The sequence below is a fragment of the Cydia pomonella genome, chromosome 25, assembly GCF_033807575.1.
Source record: "Cydia pomonella isolate Wapato2018A chromosome 25, ilCydPomo1, whole genome shotgun sequence".
NCBI classification, from domain to species: domain Eukaryota; kingdom Metazoa; phylum Arthropoda; class Insecta; order Lepidoptera; family Tortricidae; genus Cydia; species Cydia pomonella.
Window position 1 is genome coordinate 10761840 of NC_084727.1, and position 23069 is coordinate 10784908.

Sequence of the window (23069 nt, forward strand, 5' to 3'; positions counted from 1 at the left end):
AATGATATTTATTTTAAATACGTTTTTGGTGACCAGTGCTAAAATCGGTCTTTATCAAAGATTTTTCCGATTTTTTGTATATAAATGTTTAAAGTCGCGGACTAATATTTAAAATGGAACAAACAATTTTTAAAAATTAGCAATAAACCTTTCTGTACAAAACATCTGTTGCAAAATTGTTTGGGTAAAGTCAATATATAAGTATGAGGAATGATATTTATTTTAAATACGTTTTTGGTGACCAGTGCTAAAATCGGTCTTTATCAAAGATTTTGCCGATTTTTTGTAGAGAAATGTTTAAAGTCGCGGACTAATATTTAAAATGGAACAAACAATTTTTAAAAATTAGCAATAAACCTTTCTATACAAAGCATTTGTCGCAAAATTGTTTGGGTAAAGTCAATATATATGAGGGATGATATTTATTTTAAATACGTTTTTGGTGACCAGTGCTAAAATCGGTATTTATCAAAGATGTTGCCGATTTTTTGTATAGAAATGTTTTAAGTCGCGGACTAATATTTAAAATGGAACAAACAATTTTTAAAAATTAGCAATAAACCTTTCTATACAAAACATCTGTTGCAAAATTGTTTGGGTAAAGTCAATATATATGAGGAATGATATTTATTTTAAATACGTTTTTGGTGACCAGTGCTAAAATCGGTCTTTATCAGCTAAAATCGGTCTTTATCAAAGATTTTGCCGATTTTTTGTATAGAAATGTTTAAAGTCGCGGACTAATATTTAAAATGGAACAAACAATTTTTAAAAATTAGCAATAAACCTTTCTGTACAAAACATCTGTTGCAAAATTGTTTGGGTAAAGTCAATATATATGAGGAATGATATTTATTTTAAATACGTTTTTGGTGATCAGTGCTAAAATCGGTCTTTATCAAAGATTTTGCCGATTTTTTGTATAGAAATGTTTAAAGTCGCGGACTAATATTTAAAATTGAACAAACAATTTTTAAAAATTAGCAATAAACCTTTTCTATACAAAACATCTGTTGCAAACTTGTTTGGGTAAAGTCAATATATAAGTATGAGGAATGATATTTATTTTAAATACGTTTTTGGTGACCAGTGCTAAAATAGGTTTTTATCAAAGATATTGCCGTTTTTTTGTATAGAAATGTTTAAAGTCGCGGACTAATATTTAAAATGGAACAAACAATTTTTAAAAATTAGCAATAAACCTTTCTATACAAAACATCTCATGCAAAATTGTTTGGGTAAAGTCAATATATAAGTATGAGGAATGATATTTATTTTAAATACGTTTTTGGTGACCAGTGCTAAAATCGGTCTTTATCAAAGATTTTGCCGATTTTTTGTAGAGAAATGTTTAAAGTCGCGGACTAATATTTAAAATGGAACAAACAATTTTTAAAAATTAGCAATAAACCTTTCTATACAAAGCATTTGTCGCAAAATTGTTTGGGTAAAGTCAATATATATGAGGGATGATATTTATTTTAAATACGTTTTTGGTGACCAGTGCTAAAATCGGTATTTATCAAAGATGTTGCCGATTTTTTGTATAGAAATGTTTTAAGTCGCGGACTAATATTTAAAATGGAACAAACAATTTTTAAAAATTAGCAATAAACCTTTCTATACAAAACATCTGTTGCAAAATTGTTTGGGTAAAGTCAATATATATGAGGAATGATATTTATTTTAAATACGTTTTTGGTGACCAGTGCTAAAATCGGTCTTTATCAGCTAAAATCGGTCTTTATCAAAGATTTTGCCGATTTTTTGTATAGAAATGTTTAAAGTCGCGGACTAATATTTAAAATGGAACAAACAATTTTTAAAAATTAGCAATAAACCTTTCTGTACAAAACATCTGTTGCAAAATTGTTTGGGTAAAGTCAATATATATGAGGAATGATATTTATTTTAAATACGTTTTTGGTGATCAGTGCTAAAATCGGTCTTTATCAAAGATTTTGCCGATTTTTTGTATAGAAATGTTTAAAGTCGCGGACTAATATTTAAAATTGAACAAACAATTTTTAAAAATTAGCAATAAACCTTTTCTATACAAAACATCTGTTGCAAACTTGTTTGGGTAAAGTCAATATATAAGTATGAGGAATGATATTTATTTTAAATACGTTTTTGGTGACCAGTGCTAAAATCGGTTTTTATCAAAGATATTGCCGTTTTTTTGTATAGAAATGTTTAAAGTCGCGGACTAATATTTAAAATGGAACAAACAATTTTTAAAAATTAGCAATAAACCTTTCTATACAAAATATCTGTTGCAAAATTGTTTGGGTAAAGTCAATATATATGAGGAATGATATTTATTTTAAATACGTTTTTGGTGACCAGTGCTAAAATCGGTCTTTATCAGCTAAAATCGGTCTTTATCAAAGATTTTGCCGATTTTTTGTATATAAATGTTTAAAGTCGCGGACTAATATTTAAAATGGAACAAACAATTTTTAAAAATTAGCAATAAACCTTTCTGTACAAAACATCTGTTGCAAAATTGTTTGGGTAAAGTCAATATATATGAGGAATGATATTTATTTTAAATACGTTTTTGGTGATCAGTGCTAAAATCGGTCTTTATCAAAGATTTTGCCGATTTTTTGTATAGAAATGTTTAAAGTCGCGGACTAATATTTAAAATTGAACAAACAATTTTTAAAAATTAGCAATAAACCTTTTCTATACAAAACATCTGTTGCAAACTTGTTTGGGTAAAGTCAATATATAAGTATGAGGAATGATATTTATTTTAAATACGTTTTTGGTGACCAGTGCTAAAATAGGTTTTTATCAAAGATATTGCCGTTTTTTTGTATAGAAATGTTTAAAGTCGCGGACTAATATTTAAAATGGAACAAACAATTTTTAAAAATTAGCAATAAACCTTTCTATACAAAACATCTCATGCAAAATTGTTTGGGTAAAGTCAATATATAAGTATGAGGAATGATATTTATTTTAAATACGTTTTTGGTGACCAGTGCTAAAATCGGTCTTTATCAAAGATTTTGCCGATTTTTTGTAGAGAAATGTTTAAAGTCGCGGACTAATATTTAAAATGGAACAAACAATTTTTAAAAATTAGCAATAAACCTTTCTATACAAAGCATTTGTCGCAAAATTGTTTGGGTAAAGTCAATATATATGAGGGATGATATTTATTTTAAATACGTTTTTGGTGACCAGTGCTAAAATCGGTATTTATCAAAGATGTTGCCGATTTTTTGTATAGAAATGTTTTAAGTCGCGGACTAATATTTAAAATGGAACAAACAATTTTTAAAAATTAGCAATAAACCTTTCTATACAAAACATCTGTTGCAAAATTGTTTGGGTAAAGTCAATATATATGAGGAATGATATTTATTTTAAATACGTTTTTGGTGACCAGTGCTAAAATCGGTCTTTATCAGCTAAAATCGGTCTTTATCAAAGATTTTGCCGATTTTTTGTATAGAAATGTTTAAAGTCGCGGACTAATATTTAAAATGGAACAAACAATTTTTAAAAATTAGCAATAATCCTTTCTATACAAAACATTTGTTGCAAAATTGTTTGGGTAAAGTTAATATATATGAGGAATGATATTTATTTTAAATACGTTTTTGGTGCCAACGCTAAAACCGGTATTTATCAATGATTTTGCCGATTTTTTGTATAGAAATGTTTAAAGTCGCGGACTAATATTTAAAATGGAACAAACAATTTTTAAAAATTAGCAATAAACCTTTCTATACAAAACATCTGTTGCAAAATTGTTTGGATAAAGTCAATATATACGAGAAATGATATTTATTTTAAATACGTTTGGTGACCAGTGCTAAAATCGGTCGTTATCAAAGATTTTTCCGATTTTTTGTATAGAAATGTTTAAAGTCGCGGACTAATATTTAAAATGGAACAAACAATTTTTAAAAATTAGCAATAAACCTTTCTATACAAAACATCTGTTGCAAAATTGTTTGGATCAAGTCAATATATATGAGGAATGATATTTATTTTAAATACGTTTTTGGTGACCAGTGCTAAAATCGGTCTTTATCAAAGATATTGCCGATTTTTTGTATAGGAATGTTTAAAGTCGCGGACTAATATTTAAAATTGAACAAACAATTTATAAAAATTAGCAATAAACCTTTCTATACAAAACATCTGTTGCAAAATTTATTAAATAAAGTGATTGGTTTGTACGTTACTGGACAATATTATTTATATTAATCAAATTATTTTCGTAGTTAGTATTAGTAGGTATATATTTTATTGTTGGTATTTTATTAATATTTCAAATATATTTGTTAAACAATGGTTTTTATTATGTATGTTGTTTTTAAGAAGTCATACGTTATTTATCGCATGTTTGTATATTTTTGTCTCAAAATAATTATCATATCAATGTGTTATAATTTTTTTATTTTATTGTAACTAAATAGTAGAATTAAAAAAATGAATGCAAGGACGATAGTATCTTTATTCATAATGATATAAAATGATGTATAAAATTGAAATGTTATTCATTCTCAAGCGAAAGGTTTGTGTAAATTGCAATTTGTGCAACATGAGTAGAGATATGCGAATAAGAAAATACATATATTTTTCTAAATGGTTTGTAGAAAATTAGTTCTTAATACCGGGTTAGATAATAGTGCAGTTGTGTCTGTCAGATATATTTGGTAGATGTGTTTGACGAATAAATCAATCAATGTATGATGAGAAATAGGTACAGACGTGTATGTGGACAAACACATTCGTGCCCAAGTCTCGCCACACGTTGTTAGATTTGTCCGTCGATCACATCTTCTAGACAGAAGTTGCGGATATAATATCTGCACATGAATCTCTAGTTATTATTATAGGCATTAGTTAGTTATGATAAGATGGTCGAGCGTATTTATTGGGTATTGGGTGTGTTAATCCACATACAAAGTAATGTTTAACAATAAGCAGGTGCAAGTGTATACATGTATCAATTTTAGAATTAAAATAAAGTAAAAAATATATAAAAAAGAGTGTGGGATATGAAATGTTATAAAGTCATTAGGTAGGGATATACGTGCAAATGTGTCAATTGCAATTGCCTATTCGTTCTAGCTGCTAATGCTATCAATTTCTTATTCGTTACAAATGTGTTAATTGGGTGTGTGTGTAGCAACATTTATGCCTAATTCTCGTTATGTACTGACAGATTTGTTTGCCCAACAACACATATGCAGTCAGACCTATCTGACCGACATATTTGTACGTATATCCATAGCCAATGGTAGCAAAATTAATAAATACCTACGGACGAAACATATACATACCTGCGTAAAAATATATAAATAAATTTAAGCAATCGTAATAAGTCATGAATAAACAATCGAAGCTGAAATTACTACAACTCCCCCCAAACCACTCCTCCGAACCCTTTTCGACCCGTTCGTCCCCGTGCCCCCCCTGACCCCCCCCCCCCCCTCCCCCTTAGTCAATTCTCAATTCGCTATAGATTCATTGTTTACGACAGTGTCAATGGAAACGATCAACGACAATAGGTGTACCACCCTAGAGCAATGAAAACGGATCACTTTGTATGAAAAATTTCACACAAAGTGATCAATTTCCATTGCTCACGAGTGTAGATAACAAACTCACCTTTCGCTGTACACGGAAACCTCTGTTACTGGCTCGAAGAGGGGCCGAATAGCGGGCGAGTCAGTTCGCTCGCACCGCCCTGTCGTCTTGTGCGTCAAACACCGCGCCACCAGCCCCACCTTCGCGACTCTCTCGTCCGAAGTCACCAGCGGCCGCGGTACGTCGGCCGCAATCACATTCAGTACTGCTATTTCGCTCCTGTTGCCGAAAGCGCACTCGAATGCACCTACCTCGATCCATTGCTCGATTTTTACACTTGACAGATTGCCATCTCCTTTTCAATCCAAATGGCGGTATGACTTGACCGAGTCAATGCTGATTAATATAAAACAAATACTACAATCTGCAGATCACAACCTGCAGATCACTGAATAATTAACATCGAGCCAAGTAAGGTTAAATTTAATGTTATATTACCGCCGTATGGATACATAAAAACATTTTATGATTATTATCATACAATAATCAGTAAACCGATAATTATTACAGACCCACCACAATGTTTTTTCTTCCTCACTACGCGTGTTGTTAGTGTTATATTTTTTGTTAATAAAAAAATGCGCAGTATACAGACAGGTCCACCATGATTTACAGTTTAAATAAAATATAATTTACAGTTAATATATTTACACTAACACATGATTTAGGCGATGGCGAACAGTTACGATGCTTGTTTGAAGGAGGCACACGCATATATCAATTTCACAACAGTTGCGGGTATACGATGTTATTTGCCATAAATCTGTTATTTGACACCCTAACGACGGAAGTTAAAATTTTGATGTCATCTCGGTTTTGTACGCGGCCTAAAGCTACGTATAGCTGCCCGTGACTAAAGACATCGGATCTCAAGTCAACACCTACGCGATTGATGGTCTGGCCCTGTGATTTGTGAATCGACATTGCGTAACACACCGTTAACGGAAACTGAGTCCTCATCATTTCGATCGGGCTCCGGCGATCGATCGGGGCTTTAAACTGAATACGCGGAATCAAGTAGTCCTGGTGTTGATTTGGTTTGCGGACTGTGATGAGGCGAGGTGATGTTACCGCCACTACGATGACTTTGGTCCCGTTGACCAAGCCATCCGCGAAACTGAGATTACGAGTGATCATGCAAACGGAACCGACTTTTAACACTAAATCGTATTCTGGAACACCATTAGGTTGAATCCTACACAATGCCTCCGGACCGAAAAATAACTCATCGGGACCTTCGCTGACGACCTTGTCCACGCCGAAGAAATGCATTGGCTCATTCGGTAACCGATCCATCATACGTCCATTGATCTCTTTCACGCCAGCGTTATGGGTGCAAAGGATCGCTCTGCCTGCACACAGGTCAGGGTCGTTTAAATCGTCAATTGGGAACACGAAATCTATAAGTTCTCCCAAAGTAGTTACGTGTGAAATCACGGAAAGGTCTATTAAATTTTGGACGCCACGTCCTACTGTAACTCTTTCCGTGGGCAGCTGATTTGATCCCAGTTTAAATAGGAAATCGGCAAATTCGGGATCATTCGTCTGACGTTGGGATGCCGTCAGTGTGAAAGTTTTTAATTGTTCCCAAAGCGGAGATGATTTTACTGAACTGTTAATTATGTCCGAATCTGATCTAGCATTCGGCACCACCGGTGGAATCTGACGGAAATCACCGGCGAATATTATTACTTTGCCGCCAAAAATTTTCTCCGAGTCCATGAGGTCTCGAAGCGATCTGTCCAACATGTGGATTAAATATTTGTGTGCCATAGGGGCCTCGTCATAGATGATGACATCGGATTTCCGAATGAGTTGCCCGCGTTGAGATGTTTTAGTTACGCTCCAATGTCCCAAATCGTCCACCAATTCGATGGGCAATTTGAACATGCTATGTGCCGTCATGCCGTTGGGGTAGTTTTGGGCAGCGATGCCCGAGCTAGCGGTACATAAAACGATACCGTTTAAATCGCCGCGCACGTGAGAAGTTATCAGATTTAATAGCAACGTTTTCCCGGTACCCGCCGGACCATCAACAAATATTGCGTTGTCACTATTTTCGCGGTGTTCAGTGTTTGTGACGAGTTCGTGCACGTAATCGTACACGGCGCGCTGACCAACTGACAATTTCGGCAGCCATACCTCTACGAATCCAACCAATTCGGCTCGATCGTATTCGGTATACTCTCGACCCAACTCTGTGGTGTCGTCGATCGCTTCCGGTAATCCCATATCACACAAGCGGCTGCCGTGCTTGCGCAATAATCTCCCGATGAGTACGAGACTTTTCTCGTGGGCCCTATCAATTTGATCGCTAGGAAATCGTCTAATGAAATCCTCGCTCAGTTGGTCCTTGAATTGATCCCATAGTGACGCGACTGGGATACCGTTTACAGCTAACATTACAAAAAAGTGGCGTAAACGCGGCGCGGTCATGAAAGTTTGTGCCTCCTGCATCGACCTGCGGTACTCTGAATCGTCATCAGCCAGACCAACTGCTCGGGCAGCTTCTTGGAATGTGGAGCATTCGGCGCCCCCAAGTCTGATGAGGTCATCAAAACTACGACACGGATACGCGGCCAAGAGTACGCGCAGATAGAACTGTTCGCCGCGATTCGGAGCGACCCAAAACATTCGAGCGACACACTCTCCCCTCTGTCTACGCGTAATGAATTTACCATTTGTCATTTCCATGATTTTTGTGTTTTTAATATTCGGTCTCGACGCGTGAATGATATATTTTTCATGGAACTCCATGTACGTCAGGTTGTCAAATTTGTCATTGTCGTTGTCTTCGTCTGTCTGTCTGTCGACTGGTCTCGCAAAATATGTAAGCAGATCCGAGCCTGCCCTTTGCGCAGCATCTGCTACATTTGTACGATTCGGATTGAAATAGACGGCTTGTTGATTAGGTAAGTGTACCGCCAGTTGTTTTACTGTAGGGGAGTGGCCGACTATATGAAAAGCAAACACTCTCCACGCCGCGTCGCACGAGCCGATGTACCTTTTGGATACGTAAATTTCTATTTCATTACTTCTCAATTCCTCCGGAATCAACGCAACGCGAGTAGCGTCCAGGCCCTTTGTCATATATTTATATAGATACTTTATCATAGCGCGGGCCGAGCACGCTTCCAAATTTATGTGACAATCGTATTTGAGGAGCAGGGCGGAATTGTAGGGGACGACCCATAGATCATTTATTACGACGTCTCTATTGCGGAATTTAATTGTAGCTTCGTTTTTACTATCGCGACGAAATTGAGTGAATCCTTTGTCGTCGCAGTACGTGACTGGAGTTTGTTTTTTAGGAAAATATCGTGTGCATTTCTTGGATTCACTGTCCCAGCATTGCAGATCGGTACGATGATTTTCTCCACACGGGCCGTGTATCATGTGTTTTAGAACGGCCTCGCGGAGTTTGCCCCCAGCCTCCGCGGGACTGGGTATGTCGGCTCGAATAAAAGTATCAATGTCGACAGCATGCACGGGACCGCCGTCCTCTACTCTGAATGCGATATGAGCATGGGGAAGACCTCTCTTTTGGAATTCGATTACGTGCAAAATGTATACAATTTGACCAAACCACTTGCCAGACTTAAGGTCTTTTAACAGGGCGGCAAGTTTTTTTTGAAAAACTCGTGCGCATACGGTCGGTGAGGGGTTTTGGCCTGCGGGTGTTGATTGTTGTATTTCCGGCCATTTAGGATTGCATGTCACCGTAAGAAAGAACGATGCCGAGCCATATTTGTTTAACAGTGCAATCGCGTCTAAATACTGTTTCTTCATGTACCTCTCACCGCCTGTAAATGAGCAGGGCAAATAAATACGACCCGGTACAATACCGCCCTCGCCATATATAGTTTCGTCATTTAAAGATTCGACCACTTCGTCAAGCTGGGCGACTCTCAATGCCCCAGCGTTTTGATTGCGCGAAGTTTGTAGGTCATGGAAATACCTAAGTCTCTCTTCTGATATTCTACAAAACATGTCAACTATCCATTCTTCTGAGAGTCGTGACATTTCTGAAAAACGCGGTTCTGACAGCACAAGACAACGGACGTACTCGCATTGCGTTAATTTTTCTTTATTAAATTTATCCATCTTCCCAATCTTCCACCCCAGTTCACCGTAGGGGTATAATAGCGGATATTGGAAAGACTCATAAAAGTCGACATTTAAGATGTCGACTTGGTGAGCAGTGCGTGCTCCAACGGCCCAGATTGCTACTTTTTTTGGAAAATAACGCTCATTACTATGACTAATTATAGCTGCAACTTCATTACCTATAGGCAAATCACCCAAAATGTTACCGTCTCGTGGGCGCGACGCGGTAGAGTCGAACACTAAATGGGCTTGTTCAGTCGTTTCAAGACTTAAACGTCTGAAACATTCAATATATGGATTGACTTGGTGCAAATAGTGACAAATTAATTTAACAATATCTCTATTGAGACCTCGTCCAGCGGCGATTCTCTCACGCTCGCTGGGGTCCTCAATGTACAGACCGATCGGATTCGTCGTCTCATTATAGCCTAAATCGAATACTCTATGATAAATGCGGCCTTGAACTTTCACAAAAGCAATACCCGAATTTGGATTTTGGAAACCATGTGTGGTTCCAAGCGCGCTAAAGGCAAACAAATGATTAAATGCGCGCGAATTTTTAATAAAATCTGGATTTTTATAAAATTCTTCAGTGAGCGGATGGAATTGTGTTGTTTTGTATTTCCCATCACCGCCACAGCACCATTTTCTTTCATTGGGGTTGATGCCCTTCTCTTCTTCGAAGAGAGGGGCAGTGCAATGTGGACATCTATAAATGTCGGGAGCAAACAAAGACTGCTTCTTCAAAGAATGAGGGACGATAGTCTTTAAGTCGTCATCACCCAACTGACCGATGAGCTTCCCGGCTCCGCGCAAGTTATGAGGAACGTTGCGATTAGTCTCACGATAACGTTGAGACGCTGCCCGATTGACTTCCGGATGTTGCTCCGAGTAACGGTTTACAGCGGATCTGTGTATTTCAGGGTTTGCTTGTGAGCTTCGGATTACTGCGGCGATTTTTTCCGGTCGGTTTTGTTGGTAATGTCTTTTCACGGCATCCCTAAGCACTTGCGGGTTGTTTTGCGCGTATTTTTTTTTTGTAATTTGTTGCGCGCGATTCCCTCCCCGTTTTTTGGGTCGTCCGCGCGGGTTTTTGGATTGAATTTTGTTGTCCATAGTTGGGATATCGTCTAATTGAGCCAAAACAACTGTTGGTTTTAAATACGACAGTTTTAGATCTGACGAAAATTGCGCGATGTCATTTTCTGACCATTCCGAAATAGGTAATGGGTTCAAAACGACAACCGGTTCCGACGTGTTTAATTTTGGGTCTAATGAGTGGTCTTTGCTAATGACCTCGATCAATTTTGAAGCCGAAAGTCTCTCGACCATTACGATCGGTTCGCGGCGCGGTAAATTTATAGCCGAAGATTCCAACCGGATCTTGTTGATCTCATAAGATCCTAATTCCATACGGGCATCTTCGGGCCCGGCCGAAGGCGTTGGCAAGATTGTGAATAGAAGCTTACCGAGAGCTTTGATACTCGAACACTGAAACAAACGCGCGTACCCGGTAGCGTAGCTGGACATATTAAACTCATCAACCCCGTGGCTGTTAAAATAATAGAAGTTATTTTCGTGGCGCCAAAACGATGTCGTGTATCCGAGCCCCGTAAATAAATATGAATCGATCGCGTCGGAATGATCAGGTTCGGCGAAAATATTTGCTACGACGTCTTCTATATTATCCACGGGTTCATTTTGAATATAATTTGGATAAACTTTGGTAGTTGCCCAACTAATAGACATTTTGGCCGTGTAGTTCCCTATTTGTGCTTCGCCTAAATTATGGACTTCCTCTGGACGCAAATGCGCATGGAGATCATTACTTCTACCGGGAGGACGGCAAAGGAGATAGAGGACATCTCCAGAATTTAAGATTAAGTCAATCATTTCTCTGTTAAATTCCACGCGCTTTATTAATGACGAGTAAAGGCAAGCTACAGCGGACATGGCTGTACACTGCGCATTGTTACCTTTAAAACGTTGATCGCCCTGATGCGACGATCCTAAAAAATATAATTTACTATAGGCGCAGTGTCCACTATCACTATGTCCTTTAAATTTTATTAATTTAGAAAATTCAAATATAAAAGGAAAACCAAATATTTTACAGAAAGTAATGTAAATAAAGAAAAATATTGTTGGTATTAAATCATTAATTTCACAGTTAATTATCATATAAAGATTAATGCTTGACAATGCACAAGTAACAAAATTGTGTACCTATATATTCAAGTCTTGTTTATTTTAAGTAGATAAATGTTAATTGTTACATTACAAGTGTTTCTTGTAAGGAATAGTAGACCATCTAGAGATCAAATAATAATTAAAATAAAATCAGTCAAGTGTGTGTCGGATTATGCATAATAAAAGGTTTCGCATCTTCATACGATATCAAAGTCGTTCAAGCAAACGCGTTGTAACTTTTGTTATTTTATCCACAGAAGGGAACTATTTCTAAAATGCATCCTTAAAAGTACAAAAACAAATCGATTAATATTTCATACATTGAAACTATTATACTTTTAAAAACTTCATATTTGCGGTAGAGTACGTGACGCAAACATTCAATGTCGTATATGTATTAAGTGACTGGGTAATGCTGAAAGTTTTTAGAAGGGGTCTGTTAAAAAATTATATAATTACAAAAAAAGCTGATCAAGAGTACGTCTCATTATTCAAAATAAACGGTTTCGCGTCTCTATACATTATCAAAAAATCATACAAGTAACAATGCGTCGTAACACTCCTGAAAATTGCGAGCGTCTATATGCTGTAGTGGCCGCTTATTATCTTTGCCGGGTTGAATATTTGTTTGTGGTATTGGAAAAAAAAACACTTACGCCTTTTTTATATGAATTCATAACAATGTTAATTTTCAAAGTTTACTATTACATAGTCAAACATATCGACAACCGTACGAAAGTACAAATGAATATGGCTAAATTATAATTAGATGTAGCCATAATGATATAGACGTATCCCTGAAAGATTTTAATCGGCTATTTCGTAAGGTTGTTGTTATTTGCATTTCTACTGAATAATAATATATTTTATCAATTATGAATTGGGTGCTTAATAAAATATATATATCATACTGAGGCGTTGTATTCAACGCTGACCTATAAAACTATCATACTATATAATTGCCAATTCATAGTCGGAAGGACTTTATAATTAAATGTTATTATTTTAATTAAATTAAAACATTTTAAAGGTTTTCTCAGCTGATACTTTTCAATATAAATATTTTTTAAGAAAAAAACCGACTTAAATGAGGGAGACCGGTGAAAGAAAAAATATTTTGGATTTTATACGATAAAATTAAAAAGACAGCGTCCTACGCCAAGCTTACGCCTAATTTGTCCATTAGCCAAGCAAAGTTTGTCAGAAAAAAGTGGCTGTGACATAATCAGACAGACGGACATGACGAATCTATAAGGGTTCCGTTTTTTGCCATTTGGCTACGGAACCCTAAAAAGCGGCAAATTAAAAAAAATCGCGGGTTAGTAACACTACGTTTGAATCGTGTATCATTTTTATCTTATCTGTGGAACTGTTTTATTTAAATTTTGATTTTAATCAAGTTTGTAATCGCGATATACAGAGAACTTTTTGACGTTGAAGAGTTCCATTCTGATCATCATCAGCAGTTCCACTTAATCAAATGTCACTTTTATAAATGTAAATGCTTGATTTGTTAAAGAAAATAGAAAAATCACTATATATAATTATATGCCTTTCACATTTGAAAAATTCCCTCGATTCCCCATGGATCCCATCATCAGAACTGAGTTTTGACAAAAACGGGATTTATCTGTTGTATACAATATAAAATAAAAAAAATTGCAAAATCGGTTCAGAAATTACGGAGTTATGAAGTAAGTAATAAACATTTATAAAAAAAAATACAAAATAAACATACAACCGAATTGAAAACTTCCTCCTTTTGAAATCTTGAAGTTGGTTCTGGTGGAAAGGCACCTTTATACTAATGAGTATAATATTTTAATATTCCGTAATGTTGTTCAGCTTACAAAAACTACGATATTTAATTATTATATTATACTGTCATGTCGTAAGAATTTACAGCACTATTTTTATAATAAATAAAAATCGGCCAAGAGCACGTCAAGCCATGCTCAGTATGTTGTTTCGTATTACCATTCTGTTAGAACAGGCTAAACGGGGGTTTTTATTAAGTATCCTACGCAACGCTTTGTAAGTATTTTACTAATAAATGATTTTTTGTAATAGCTGTAAAATGGCAGGATGATGATGATCATGTTCACTATAGTTTTCATTGAAAGTATTTATTAAGCTTTTGTTTCAAGTTTTTGTTTTTATTAGATTAGATTTTATTTTCAACAGGCAGTCTTATAGCTAAAAGTTTTTGGCAAAAATTTCATTTTTGGTACAAGCTTTTATCGCTGACTGTACTTTTCTTTCCACAGGCAAGACTCATCGAGCAAATTCTAAAAACTCCAAACATACGAGTAATTAGTTTGCGTTGTTTTATCACAGGGTTCCTATGTCCACCTCTTGTCTCCATCATTAGATCAGCTCGATGGTACCATAATATTGCATTGTCACCCGACTTACATATAAGTATATGCAAATTTTCAGCTCAATCGGAAACTGGGAAGTGGATCAAACTTAACTTGCAAGATTTGATGACAAACAGACAACGGTCAGGTGAAAGTAAATAGCTTGTAAAAAGCGATCTCTTCCAGACAACCTTTAGGGTCTACGCTAGCTGACGCGGACGCCCGCCGCGTGCGCGCGGACGCGGGTGCTATTTGTAGGTGAAATCCGCCGCACGCGTCCGCTTCAGTTAGCGTTGCTCATACTATTTTTCGTTAACCCGCTCGTCCGCTCTGTGCAACCCGCGCCAGTTAACGGAGGCCCTTTAGGTAACGGAACATTAACTTTATCAAAAAATGTTTTTTGGAGACCCTTATTTGTTTTGAAAGACCTATCCAACGAAATCACACTCCATTGAGTTACGGTAGAAAAATAATACATTTTGTATGCAAGGTTAAAAAAAAAAAATATTTTACTCTTTTATTTTACCGTTATATCGCCATGCGAGATTCATATTTATATATTCTTGCCAAATCGCAGCTTTTTAGCACTAACGATCATGGAGCAAAGCCGCGGTCAGACGCACATGACAAAACTATTATTATAAAGGTTAGGTTATGAACCCGAAACACTAAAAAGTAACATTTAAATAACACGCTGATATTGTTATTTGTGAATGTGATTTTGTAACAGAATGAAACGAATTAATTTTAGTTGCGAAAAAGAAGTACCTACAAGGACCCTTTAGGTATGGAACGTGACAAAAAAAGCAATTATAACGTACTCAAAACCAACAAAATATTAACATTGGTCCATATAGTTATTGTATACAAAATGGTACCTACCTGTTCGTTGTTAACTGGCTAATAATATATAATACATACATGGAAGCCGGTCGGTTTGAATGATAGCCGTTCTGGCCTATGCTTCTCCTTGAATCTACTTAAGTACTACACGAAAAATCACACTAAAACTGTTTATTTTACACATACTGCATCAATACATACATCACTTTACTTATTATTAAATAAGTAATAACAAAACACGTGTCGCTCTATGAGCGTTCATTACTATGAGAGAGGTTGGTTACTTTTCCTGCCACGGAGTGGTGGCGCGACTGTCGCGTGACCTTGCCCGCCGCCGCGGCGGCGGCGCAAGGCGCAGCGCAACGCATCTCGAGCGAAATGTTCGTCCCGCGTAATTTGATTTAGTCGACGGTTGTATTATAATCTCTATTTATACACCGTGGGCACATATAACCCGACAAATTTTAAACACGCATTCTCGAAATCATAAGGAGAAATAAATTTTACTTAAACATGACTTTTGGTCAAATTCGACAAAAAAACATATTTTGTGTGTGGTAATAGGTAAAATTTTAAATTACAGCTACAAGTTGAGAGTTTCCTTTAAAACTTTTTTGGCTCTGAATTAGGGTAACCACTAAAATTTGGCATTATCAACCTATAAAATAATTGTTGCTAATTGGTTTTGTTTAAGCTGTATCTTTTACTGAGGCGTGCTAATAAAGAGTCATCAATCTAATCTATCTCTCGTTCTATACATTAACCTATACAAACTTTTTTTTTTATGAACTACTCTTCAAATAACTATTAATCAACAATTTGTAATTACATATTTGGATAAGAAAATGTGGATTTATCAACTAAATAACATATACATACAAATTTTGACTTCTCCAAGGAAATACCCTTAAAATAATAATAAATACATATTGTCACTGTGTGAAGTAAATATTGTTCTAATAGGTATTTTTATCATTCAATGCCATTGAATCATAAAATTACGGAACAATGTACTATGCCGTATTGGTTTCGCCAAATTAAAAGAAAATGAAAAATTCGTGCTTGAAATATGGGACAACCCGTAAAATACGGGAAATCTAGTCACTCTACTTTAAATGCAATCAACAATACACCTTTAAAATTTGCCTGGGTTATATGGGTCCACGGTGTATATTAACAGTATCGCAAATTAGTTAATTAATACGTAGTTGTACATTGATGATAAAATTGATAAAGTATGCGTTATATTTTTGGAAAATATTTAATAAATAAACTCACCTGAAGCCACGCAACGGAACTCATCAGATGACCGCTGTTGGCCTGAAAATAATAAATAACTAAGTGTTAAATTTCAAAAAGCGAATCGTATAAGTAAATATATATTATAGCTTCGTGTGTGGACTCTTATCAAATAATACGTAAAATATATCGTAATATACCTAGTTATAAGATATCTTTTGGTATTTTATTGCTCCGTCTGTGACTATCTAACCTAACCTAAAGCGGGTTGGGTAATTATTATTACTTAGTTATATGTATACCTCTGAATTTCTTAGCGTAGGTATATGTGTAAATAAGTATACAGGTGACCTTTTACGATTTTTCTTTGACTGAATAGCTCATCAAACTGTCGGATATACAATTCTGATCAGAAACTAACCTGAGTCATCAGACATGAGTGACGTTCTAGAAGCGATCCGTTTTGATCGTCTGTTGGCAGAAGTTGTATTTCCTTGACGTTTCATCTGAAAATATGCAAATTTACTATAGTACCTATATTATAATATGCAGAGACAAATTAGTAATGAAAATAGGGTATCTATTTACTTCTAAACACTATGTCAAGAATGTGGGCCTTATTTAATAAAAAAGTTCGCACATAAATGGAAAGATAGGGTTGCTGTTATACATCGGAAGCAGCGCGAACCACTAACCAAACCAAGGTCATTGAGCGCAATGTATGAACAATTTTGATTTGCTATAAAAGTAGACACATCATGTATTGTGTTGCGGTTAAAGAAAGTTAATTATGTCGATCGTCGAACATCAATCACCAATGAATGCAATCAGTTATAGGTAATAAAATAACTCTTATGAACCTACCCAACTTATATTTATGATGAAACCATCACGCATTATAGATAAATACGCGTATTATATTATCAAACAAAAGGTATGCACAAGGTACCTATAGTACGTACTTTCCTAAGCCGCAAATGTCCTTGAAAAAGGTAAAAATGAAATCGAGATTTGAACTATAACGAAATAAAAGAACATTCCAGATTCAAAATTACAAAAATAACTAAAATGAAGTAGGGAATAACTATTTATCAATCTCATATCAAGCACAAGACAACTTGATGTCTATTATAATATAAATACAAAACTCTTAAAGAAATCGCGCTTTTAAACAATCACTAATAAAACTTTTCTTTCTTTGAATACGTTTCATGAAATAGGCAAGTATATTACCTATTTACAAATATTACATATTAAATTATAGGTAAATTGGAATAATAAAAGCTTTACACGTACCTTGACAGCGAAATAGCAGATTGCTAGTTGTTTCTGAAACAGTATATAATACAAAATTTTAAATAACCGTTTTTGCTTTCCCCGAATCCAAAACAAAATGGCGCATTGTCCAAGCGTCCCATTTTGTTAAAAATATTTAACAATGTAATAGTTATTACCACACTTTATCCAAACTAATTCAATATGTACAATGTATTTTGAATCAAATAATGCATAAATAATATGGGTAAGTAGGGAATTATGAGAGAAAAAAATAAATACCAATGATACGAAAACTGGTAAAATCGACAGTCTTATGTTTTTTTTTTACAATTGCTAAATCAAAGTACCAACACAAACATTAAAGTTAGATATTTCAATATGTAAAAAGTGTTTTTTTAGAATTTCTTTTAAAATTTACTTAAGTACATGAAATAAGTAATTAATTTTAAAATAAAGCAAGCTTACCTCGACGGCGATAAAGCGGGAACTGGCAAAAAGTTTTATTTTTTCAAACAACTTTAGAGCAGGGTTGCCAACTCCAAATTTTTTTTACCCCTACAGCTCAACTTAAAAGCCCCTAAAACTGTACTATTGTTTTGGAAAACCCACTAAATAAAAAATAAAAGAAATTATACGTTTAATTAATTCTTTATTTGTACATTTTCCAGAATTTCGTGCATTAAATCATTGTCAACCGGTTTGACACTTTTACGATCATACATATGAACGGTAAATAGTTTTAACAATTTATTTGTTGGAGTAAATGTCACGCAAGATCCTAATCGCTGTAGTGTGAAGCGGACCATCATCACACTTTGCAGCATTTCAATGGATAATCTATTCCGCAGCTTATTTTTTACTAAGTATATTATATATAGACAACGCGCGTTTGAAATGGGAACTGTTGTAAACGCCAACCCGCATTTTGCGATATTTTCGAAACGTTTGCAGCCAGCAGCATCGCAATCGTCGTATACTTCAGAGTAAAAATCCGCTGATGTTGAAGTGTTTGACCACATTTTATTACTCAATTGGTGCCACTCAGATTCGATATCATTTTTGTTTCCTTAAATATGAGGTCGCTGAATGTGATTTAAAACTGGTTTTATGTCAGGTTTTACTTGAGACGTAGCCACTTTTGGGTCTAAATTAGCAATTACTTTCAGGATTGATAAATTATCCGGCAGCCATTTTTGTATCTGTTCTGCAAGGCAACATAAAAAGTTCTTGCATCTTTCGCTTACATCCAATAACGTGTGCGCACCCGTCGTACTCAAGTTTGCCAACAAATCCAAGAATCAACAGCCACGACGCCACAGGCCCAAAATAGAGCGCTAGAAGCTTATTTACACGATACTTTTGGTGGGGCCCAACACCTAGATCAAACTTATAGCCATAACAGACTACCGCAAGTATGGAAGTACCCTGCCTCTCCCTGCTCCATCGTACTTGCTTTTTATTATTAACATACGGACTTTCTATTTCTATACGTCTTCCGTATGAAATGACATGTGCAAACGAGACAGCTGTATGAATGTGTATAGCGACGTTCCGTTCACGTAGGTTCTAAAAGTGTTCACACTTTTAGAAAAATTCCTAAAAAAACCACTAAAAATACTTAGCCGCTAAAAAAACCACTGGCTGCTTTTTTTTTTCCCTAAATTTAGTGGTAAAACCATTAAGTTGGCAACCCTGCTTTAGAGCCTAGACATAAAGCTAGCCATAAACGATCAAACATGATAAAATATTACTTATATTGTAGATGGCGACACTGGAGTTTGAGACAACTCGACCAACTCGTTTTGTATGAAATTAATAACTTTAAAAAATATGTGTATTTAATAAATAAAACTTCATAGTTAAACTCTCTGTATAAGTATTAAACTTTGTATTTCAAGCCGAAAAACTGTCGGATAAAGTTTAAAGCTATTCAAATAAAAAGTTTACTTTTGATAGGAGCATGTAGGATATTTTCATGTACGTAATAATCGTCTGTTTAACGCAATAAAATGGATCTGACGTCTAACTGTAACACAGTTCAAAGCCGACGACTGAGGACAGGAGGCCTACCGGGAAAATCGAAATTCGCAAATTGCGGGGATCTTTCTCTTTTACTCTTACTAAGACGTAATTAACGTGACAGAGAAAAATGCCCACAATTGACGAACTTCGATTTTCGCGGTAGGCTTCCTGGTCACGGACGCTGTAACTATTTTCGCCATAAATGGGGCTGGTGGGACTCTGCGCTCTGCGGCTGTGATGAAGAAGTTCAAACCATCGAGGATATTATATAGCGCTACTCTTAGCACTCTTTTCCAGGCCCCCGGGAAGATCTGTTTAAATTAACACCTGACGCAATTTCGTGGCTTGGAACTCTGAATGTGAATTTATAATTTTTTTTCTTATCTATATATTGTTTGAAATGTTTATGTTAATACGCCATATGATAAAATAAAAACGGTTAAAAACATTTTTACGGGAACGCAAGGCATCCGTAAAAGGAAAAAAAAAACATCATAGAAAGGTTAAGTATATTTGGCTGTGTACTGTTATCACTTGAAAATATTATGCTTGAAATATCAAAGAAACTACAATATCAACAAGTTCATATTTTACGATCAAATTAATATTATTTCAATTGAATCCAGCATTAAATGTCGATTATGAGGCACCAACAAAATTCGCCTGTGATGTAAATTCTTACGGAGATATCAATGCAGATTCAAAGCTCCCACCTCTGATAATATTAAAAACTCTTTAGACCGGTACATAAATATCTTATTAAATTAATATAAAACTTATTTGATTGTAGTAACTCACATTTCCATTAACTATTACTAATGTAGTGTCACAAACTCTAGTGGCACCACCTAGTAGAAAAGTTTGGCAGCCGCCTTCCCCATTCCTTTAGTATACCCTGACACTGCGACCTTGTTAGTTTAAAAAAGGTGGCAATTTAAAAAAAATCTAGGTGCAAAGGGTTGACTTTGCATAAAAAAATAAAATTTCGCGCCTTGTTCTACTGACAAGTATATGTGAATAAATATTCTGAGAACGTCATTATCAGAAATACTCCATCGAATTGGTGATTTTCGATAAAATAAAAATAAAATTCATAAAAAACACACAAATTACCATACACGTGCCATTTGCCCTTAAAATTTCAGAGTTTTTTCAATTCCTTATCAATCTCATCATTAGATAAAAACCAAATCAACATGAAACAATAATAATAAAAAAAATATTCAAATCAAACCACAAATCTTGGAATAATAGGAGAACATAATAAAAAAAACATAAGAACGTTCCCCTTTTAAAAAGATATATTCGTTTGAAAACACGTTTTAACTTTATTAATAATTTAGCTGGTTTCATTGTTACCCACCAAGTTTTGGTGGGTAAAAATAAAAATCTTCATGACACTTGCAGCTTTTTAAAAATAGTTTCAAAATTAAGAGTGAGTCAATGATAACACAAATAATAATAGCGCTCCGACCACTCTGTTTAAACTTGTTAGATTTGTAAGTATACATACAACATGTACATATTTACAGGAATCTATTTGAAACGAATTTATTTGGTAATGAATAGGAGGCTTTCATATCTTCAATGGTGTTACCTTTTAAAAACTAAAATGGATGTATTCACAATACAATTTAAATATATTCAATTTATTACTGATATAGTTTATTATTATGTTTGATTAATAATTTATTTTATATAATTATTAAACAAACTTACATTTGAAACAACTATAAATTCTGCTGGCAACACTGATGACATGTTGTCAATGTCCTGTGTCAAAGAAGGATTCGATTTTATTATAGATTATTAAAAAAATATATATATATCTTCATTTCATTTCATTATTGTAAGTATAACAACACATAGTACTTTATTATAAATGTTTTTCATTTAGTTTTTGCACGTTAAGACTATAAACAAAACCTTATTGTAGAAATTAACATAACCTTAACATCCCGGAGAAATGGGAAAACTGAAAAGGAATGGAACGAATAGGGGGTGGTTTATCATTGCTTAGACATTGCCTAACATTATTAGGTTACTAAAGTTATTTTTATCTTTTTAGATTAAATACATACCATACAGATAGCTAATTACTTACTACTGTGGTGGGATAATCAGAAACCTTTCCAGCGCTACCTGGGACGTCTAGACGGAACCAGAAAATGTTTGCCAAAACCAAGAAATTGCAAATCTGGTGTCCGACTCCAACGTTATCCAGACGACGTTGGCTCCGATACATAGTCTAGATGGGTGACGATAGTACACTAAGAAGAACGTACAATGAAGTACCACATGGCCGAAAACAAATAGACGATTGGTATATCAATATGCACCTCGGCCTGGTGCCTTAGAACAACACAGTTTTTTTGTCACCATTTGTGTTTGTGTATTATAAATTTGTGCGTTTATAAATGTATATACTTAAATATATTTAGGTAAAGTGAAGTTCAATAGAAATGACAAATAATGTAAACATACCAATTTAACATAATTCGTTCATAATCTTGCACTTTTTCGTTAATAGCTCGGTCCACACAGAGCGAGCATACACAAGAGGCAATTTCCTCACACACAAACCAGCCAGTGTGGACGTGCCTCAGCCAAGGCGGTGTGCTCAAGCGAGGAAAATGCACATATTGCCTGGGCCAAGGCACATCTACACTGGCTGGTTTGTGCGTGAGGTAATTGCCTTGTACGCTCGCTCGCTCACTCTGTATGGACCCGCCTAATAGTGTATATATGTAAATATTCTTTTGATATAAATGTTTATTTGAAATATGTGTTAATTATTAATATTTTAAAGTAAACAATCATTGTGAAAATATTAAATTATATGTGAAATGCTAACAAAATCTGTCATGTTAGTTTACATTATTTGTCGTTTTTGTTAAACATGATTAATCCTATGAATGTTAAATATTTTTAAACATGTCTTCAGAAGTTGTGTCCATCAGTGGTACCAAGAACTCTTAAGGCAGTATGCCACCCCGTGTGTCGCACTAAGTATGCAGCAAATCATTTGTACTTTTATATAATATAAAGTAATTTATTTGATGAATTTCCCTCTAAAGTTTGGCCATTGTTGATTTAAGTAGTAGGTACTGACTATATTGACTGTTGTGATAATAAAATATATGCTTGATAAGTATGAAAAAATTGTATTATAAATAAAACTTTTTGTATAGTAAAAAATTGATTTAATTTTATTAGTGATATACATATATGTAGGGTTTATAATTCATAAAGAAAAAACAGAACCCTTATAGGAACACTTCGTTGTTTGTCCGTCTGTCCGTTTTTTAAGGAATTTGTACAGAACCCCTTGTGGTAGTGTCAGACTTGGACCTGTCTGGTTTTTAATATCAAATAAATCTATGTATCTATTTATTAAGCCCTTTTATTTTG

At 34.8% G+C, this 23069-nt stretch overlaps 2 protein-coding genes across 5 annotated transcripts in view; one reads left to right on the forward strand and one right to left on the reverse strand.

The window, feature by feature from the left end:
* The window catches only part of LOC133531601 (uncharacterized), a 198658-nt gene that overhangs the window by 17226 nt on the left and 158363 nt on the right, over positions 1-23069 (forward strand). The window lies entirely within an intron of this gene.
* LOC133531317 (uncharacterized) lies at positions 4784-8253 on the reverse strand. The gene is made up of 3 exons (XM_061869452.1): positions 6627-8253; positions 5641-5866; positions 4784-4835 (listed from the first exon to the last, which is right to left on the reverse strand). Exons 1-3 carry the CDS (start codon positions 8251-8253, stop codon positions 4784-4786), a joined length of 1905 nt encoding a protein of 634 aa, XP_061725436.1.